At 32.7% G+C, this 6,210-nt stretch overlaps 3 protein-coding genes across 3 annotated transcripts; all 3 read right to left on the bottom strand.

The window, feature by feature from the left end:
- Positions 1 to 3,947: 3,947 nt before the first annotated feature.
- On the bottom strand, positions 3,948 to 4,334 carry BDBG_17958 (cytochrome-b5 reductase; the record flags this gene model as incomplete). Its single annotated transcript, XM_031725568.1, has 1 exon — positions 3,948 to 4,334. The coding sequence occupies one exon, from the start codon at positions 4,332 to 4,334 to the stop codon at positions 3,948 to 3,950; it is 387 nt and encodes a 128-aa protein (XP_031581238.1).
- Positions 4,335 to 4,360: 26 nt separating this feature from the next.
- On the bottom strand, positions 4,361 to 5,137 carry BDBG_17957 (cytochrome-b5 reductase; the record flags this gene model as incomplete). Its single annotated transcript, XM_031725567.1, has 4 exons — positions 4,361 to 4,515; positions 4,583 to 4,660; positions 4,738 to 5,014; positions 5,093 to 5,137. The coding sequence occupies 4 exons, from the start codon at positions 5,135 to 5,137 to the stop codon at positions 4,361 to 4,363; spliced, it is 555 nt and encodes a 184-aa protein (XP_031581237.1).
- Positions 5,138 to 5,299: 162 nt separating this feature from the next.
- BDBG_09119 (50S ribosomal protein L18Ae) lies at positions 5,300 to 6,086 on the bottom strand. Its single transcript, XM_002620515.2, has 2 exons — positions 5,909 to 6,086; positions 5,300 to 5,845 (listed from the first exon to the last, which is right to left on the bottom strand). Exons 1-2 carry the CDS (start codon positions 6,065 to 6,067, stop codon positions 5,687 to 5,689), a joined length of 318 nt encoding a protein of 105 aa, XP_002620561.1. The 5' UTR covers positions 6,068 to 6,086; the 3' UTR covers positions 5,300 to 5,686.
- Between the last annotated feature and the right edge of the window lie 124 nt (positions 6,087 to 6,210).

Here is a 6,210-nt window from a genome sequence, read left to right as displayed (position 1 = left end):
TTCATGAATGAAACTTCTGTCTTGTGTGATTCTTCAATTATTCATTGATATATCAATCTTGATTGATTAATGAACTGATGACATCTTTATCTATACTTAGTTTCATGAGCATTTCCAATCTTCATGATGAATAGAGAGTGAGATCAGAAGTATTAAAATATGCAGAAGTATCTAGACATTTCTTCAGCACTTACATATTTATATCTGATTTAATCAGTGTTGAAATTACTTATACACAGGTTTCTAGTTGAGATAATTGTTGAATTTTCTCATATTGACATTGTTGAGTTACATGCATATCAGCTATCTATTGCTGTTGTAATTTCAACATTGCTTAAAGTCACTGTGACACTGCATCTATGCTTATGTTTAAGAATTCTCTTATATTATTAGTAGACATAGCTGTATCATTTATCAGATATGTGTTATCTGCAGAATCAGAAGAATGTAATCATATAAATATCTTATATATCTAAGTTATCAAGACTCTCAGATCTTTCACTGATATTCTCTTATAAGATCTTGTTGCAGAGTCAGAGTAACTGATAAGTGAGCTTCTATATAGAAACTCAGTGTTTACTTAACTGATTAATTATTTCTCTCTTTCTTACATGTTATTATATGTTTAAATATCTTCTCAATGAATAATCATTTCTAATAAGAATATGATGAATGTTTTTCAAGTGTAAGAGATCTACACTGAATAGATTGATATAATATATAGATCTTATAATACAAAAGTGAAAAACATTAGAGAAGAAAAGAAAGAGAAGATGTGAGAATTAATAATTAAAGTGAATATTTATACACAGTTAGACTGGCCGCTGAGACTATGAATTTCACATTTGATTTCATTTGATCTGCTCTCATACATTTCTTAGCGTGAATCCCGCTGAGACTAGTTATTAAAAAAACATGCAAAGTAACTATTAGACTGGCCGCCGGGACCATGAATTTCACATTTGATCTCATTTGGTCTGGTCCCATACATTTCTTGGCATGAATCCCGCTGGGACTAGCCATCAAAAAAACATGCAAAGTGACTATATATCAGATCTTAAAATGAAACTATGACTTGAAAAAAATGAGAAAGTGGTCTCATTTGGTCTCATTTAGTCCCATTCTTGGCATAAAGTTACTATTTTTAGACATTTTAAGGTTTTTTTTAGACTATTTTTAATTTTTTAAAAAGTAATGCTTTTTGATAACACTCAAATGAGATTTAAAGTCATTTAAAGCAATAAAAATAATTTAAATTAAGAAGTGGAAATCATGATCTTATTTGGAAAATGTGACAAGAGTAGACAGTAAGTCTCACTGAAACAGTATGAGACTACTATCTAATGTTAAAACCGTGTAATAGGATCAGTCAAATTGGTAATGAAACTATCAAAAAATCTGATTCTGGTCTCAGACACGGTCACACGGTCAGTCTAGTAACTATATATCAGATCTTAAAATGAAACTATGACTTGAAAAAAATGAGAAAGTAATCTCATTTAATCTCATTTAGTTTCATTCTTAGCATACAGTTACTATTTTTAGACATTTTAAGGTTTTTTAGAATATTTTTAATTTTTTAAAAAGTAACACTTTTTGATAACACTTAAATGAGATTTAAAGTCATTTAAAGCAATAAAAATAATTTAAATTGAGAAGTGAAAATCATGGTCTTATTTAGAAAATGTGATAAGAGTAGACAGTAAGTCTCACTGAGACAGTATGAAACTACTATCTAATGTTAAAACCATGTAATGAGATCAGTTGAATTGATAATAAGACTATCAAAAAATCTAGTTCTGATCTCAGACACGGTCACATGATCAGTCTATATACAGTGAAGCTTCAGAGCAGAAGAATAGAAATTTCATAAGTTTTTCAGCTGAGAATCAGTGACTGAGAATTGAAGCTTTCAGTAAAATCTGTGAAGTGTAATGAAATAGTCTATATAATTAATTGAGCGCAGCCTGCCATATTTTAATTTTTTAAAACATAATGATTTTTTAATAACACTTCAATAAGATCTAAAGTTATTTAAAGTAATATAATAAATTTAAATTGAGAAGTGAAAATTATAGTCTCATTTGAAAAATGTAATAAGAGTAGATAGTAAGTTTCACTGAGATAGTATAAGACTACTATCTAATCTTAATATTATGTAATAAGATTAGTTAAATTAATAATAAGATTATTAAATATTTTAATTCTGATTTTAGATATAGTTACATAGTCAGTTTAATACTATATCAGATTATAATACTTAATACAGTCTCAGTATATAAAGCTATTATTATTATTATTATTATTATTATTCTTTTACTATACTTATATACAAGCAGAGCTTATAATATGTTCTTGCATAATATTAAATACATGTTAAGTGTTAATTATACAGAAGAAAATACAGATGTTAAGATTACACTAAAATAACAGAATATAGAAAAATACAAAGAAGTGATAATTAAATACATATAATAATAGCTTCTCAGCTTAGAAACATAGAGTAATTTATTAAAGTAATTTGTATATCTCTGTATTTATTAAAAATCTGAGATACTTAAGTTCTGAATTTAATATATTCTCTACAGATTTTAAACTTATATATTATAATTTCTTATATTAAGATACTATTAGATAACTACATTAATTATTCAGTCACTGAGACTGTATCAAGCTCTATATATATAGTATATAATAAATTAACAAACTATGTAAATTATATATTAATAACAGCATTTTAATAAACACTGTATTATATATATAAAAAGTAAAATGCTTTAGTAAGTATATATATATTATATAAAAATAATACTTTTTAATAATACTCAGTTTTTAATATTTTGAAAATAAAGTTTTTTTTATAAAATTTATTTTTATCAGAAATTGAAAAATTTTATATTTTTTAAAATTATTTTTATATATTTTGTTTATAAAATTAATAAGAGAAATTATTAATTTTAATATAATTTAAATATCAGTTAAATTCATTCTGATTATATTTTTTAAGTATATATTTTTTTAATTATTTATATTTATATAAATATATACTGATTATTTATTAAATAATATTTAAATAATAATTTATTACAGCTATATTATTCTTATTATAAAAAATATACAGTTAATAATAAATATTATAAAAACTCTTAAGAAGTGAGTATTTTAAAAATATTATAAGTTTAAAATTTTAATTTTTTTCTTTTTTTTTCTTTTTTTTTTCTTTTTCTTTTTTTTTTCATTGTAATTTTTCTGTAATTTTTTTTAAAAGTGTAAATAATATAAATTATAATATAAGTAAGTTTAATTAAATTTTTAACTGTATTTAAAAAAATAATAATATTTAATAATACTTTTTATTAAATTTTTAATAAATGAGTATTTTATTATAATATTATATAAGTGAGAAATAATTTCATAATTTCATTTAATATTATTCTTAATAATGAAATCAGAATAAAAATATAATTAAAAATTTAAATATATTCTTTATCTGAAATTAAATTTTTATTTGAAAAGTGAATCTGAAACTTTCAATATTTGAAATAAAGTGATTTGAAATTAATATAATAAATATAAAGTGTGATTAGAAGTAATGCTTTTAAGCAATGTAATCACTGTAAAGTTTGATTCTGGTCTCAGACACGGTCACACGGCTAGTCTACTAATGCTAAGAAATGTAGCAATTAAATCAAATAGAATCAAATGTGAAATTCATAGTTCTGCTAGCCAGTTTAGGTATGTCAGTCAAAGAGAATGTGATAGAAAGGCAGCAATTGAATATGCTCAGATACAATGACATTGAAAATTGCACTATCACGTCATCTAGAAAGTCAAAACAATATAGATACAAGACAAGAAGGAAAAAAATGGCCTATAATTCCCTCTAAATCTAATGATAAAACACACGAAAAGTCTACCCTTGCCAGCTCGTGTCTAATTAACAGAGTCTAAAACTTGTAGACTTGCTCTTTGCTATATCCAAGCTCTTTCAGGATACCAGACAGTTCACCCTGGTCCTTTGGACTGACCTTAGGCCCGCTGATAGCCTTGTACATGCCCGGTGGCCCACATACGAAAATCTTGATATTCTCCGTCTTTGGTTCGGGAAGCACGGTCTTGAGTAGTTCCTTGGTGATGAAGCCGGTTCCCTGGGGCCAGTCCTGAGGCGGCTTGTCGAGGGTATAGAATGCGCGGAAACGACGGGGGTGGGTGTTTTCGAGATGCTCAATCTCCTTTCTCAGAAGGATGTCTTCCTCAGTGACGTTTCCGAAGACCAGGGTCACTTTGGTCTTGTCATCTGCGTTGCTGAAAATTTTGCGGACTAATTGATACATGGGCGTGATGCCAGTTCCCCCGGCAATCAGGCAGATGTGATCATGCTTGCTAGTTTCCCAGGGTATTTGGGAACAGGGCCCTTGAAATCAAGGCGTTGGCCAACTGCCATGTTGTGAAGGTGGTTGGACATCGGGCCATTTGGATATCGCTTGACCAGCAGTTCAAGGTAGCCGGGTTGGCCTGTAAATTGTTGGATTAGCAATTTCTTGTCAAAGTGGCCAGAATTTGGATTCCTTGTTCTACATACTTTCTTCACTAACAGGAGTGTAAGGACGAATTGTCGGCTTCTCGTCGGTTGGACCCTTATACTTGGTCAAAATGGCGGCTGTTTCGAGAATTATCAGGTTAGCCGCAGACATTCGTGAGTCAGCCTACTGTTCCGGGAACGGGGATGGAACATACAAGCGACATGGAGACCAGAAACACTCTCGGGGTCCTCAAATTCGAAGCGGAATTTCTTGACGTTATGGCTAACATTGTCGATGTGGGCGAGCTTCAAGCCAACCCATCCCTGGTCCCCTCCCTTGAAGACTGCGCTGCGCTCCTTCGGTTCAGGGACTGACTTTGCAGAAGTAGTTTGCCAGTAGTAGTATCCTCCGCCGGCCGCAAGAACAAGGCCCCCAATTAGAGGAGCTCGCGATGATTTAGCCGGAGCTTCCGAGGAATATTTTCGTAGGCCCTATGCGCAATTGGAGCAAAATGTCAGCAGCGTGGCTAATAGCAGCAACATTTGATGCTGTTTGTAGAGTCCACTCACCTGTGCCAGAGGCTGGGGGGATCGGAACGTATATCGTGCAAACATTCTGGCCGGAAATCGATGTATCCGGAGAACCAATGGATGTAGAATGAGAAGGCTGATGGATGAATGGTTGATATGGGGTTGATTCGTGGTTGAGGTCTGGTGGCGTGCTATAGAGAGAGCACCCGAGCCTGCCGTGGGACAGCAACCATGACGCAATGGCATGGAAAATCTGCCACACAAATTCCCAGGTCTTCCTTGGCGACCTTATTTTTGAACTGCACTAGGAACTACTCAAAAAAGGTTTATATCGCCGACATTTATATTATGAAAACTGCTAGGTTCTTACTGCTTCTACTGTAGCGATCATGCGATGAAGTCAAAAAGAAATAACCGATTGGGACTATCATGAAATTTTGAAGAGATTATAAAATTGAAAAAAGGTTTTGCTCCAGAGACTAAAAGAAGAACAGCTGAATCCTGGAGATAACGTAGTAGTATACGTTTCAACCGATCCACATGTCCAGCATACAAATGCAAGTAGCGATAAACGAAATTCATTCATATCCCGCTGCCCGCATTTTCCACGTCAACAAAACCCCCCATATCCACCTAAGCAAAAGTTGAAGGTCTTTGGGCTGCAAATAGCTTCTTGGTGGTTGCCTTGGGGACGCGGTGGGGGAGAGGGAACTTGAGATTCTTGGTGAGGAGCTGCTTGATGTATGGTCGTCGGATGAGGTCGGACTTCTCGATCTCGACAACTTTCAGGATCTAGAAAAAGGGGATATGTTAATACAGCAAGATAGACGATTGGGCGTGGTGAATATTTCATACGTGGATGGAGCCGAATCTGGCACGATGGCGGGCGGCCATATCCTGGTAGAGAGACTGGACGGCATCAGTCCGCGACATTTCTCGATATTCCTTGTACATGTTGTGTGTGCCGGAACGCGAATCGTAACGAATCCAGATGCCGAAATTCTTAACCTTCATTGGGCGCTTCTCGTGAATCTAATGAGGGAGGCAACATGGTTTAGTTGACCTGCTAGGAACGAAATTTCGAAATCTGTGAATTCCGCTCTCCCAGATGGGATACGTACCACGTTGGATGGGAGAACAATTTCGCCATTTGCCTT

This window comes from Blastomyces gilchristii (genome assembly GCF_000003855.2).
Source record: "Blastomyces gilchristii SLH14081 genomic scaffold supercont1.35, whole genome shotgun sequence".
NCBI classification, from domain to species: Eukaryota; Fungi; Ascomycota; class Eurotiomycetes; order Onygenales; family Ajellomycetaceae; genus Blastomyces; species Blastomyces gilchristii.
The sequence above is the reverse complement of the archived record's forward strand: the minus strand, read 5'-3'. Positions and strand labels throughout refer to the sequence as shown.

Coding starts and splice junctions, on each gene's coding strand:
- BDBG_09119 (XM_002620515.2), bottom strand. CDS start 6,067: ATGAAGGTTAAGAATTTCGGCATCTGGATTCGTTACGATTCGCGTTCC. Junction 5,846..5,908: donor CCAGATTCGGCTCCATCCAC/GTATGAAATATT, acceptor CCCTTTTTCTAG/ATCCTGAAAGTTGTCGAGAT.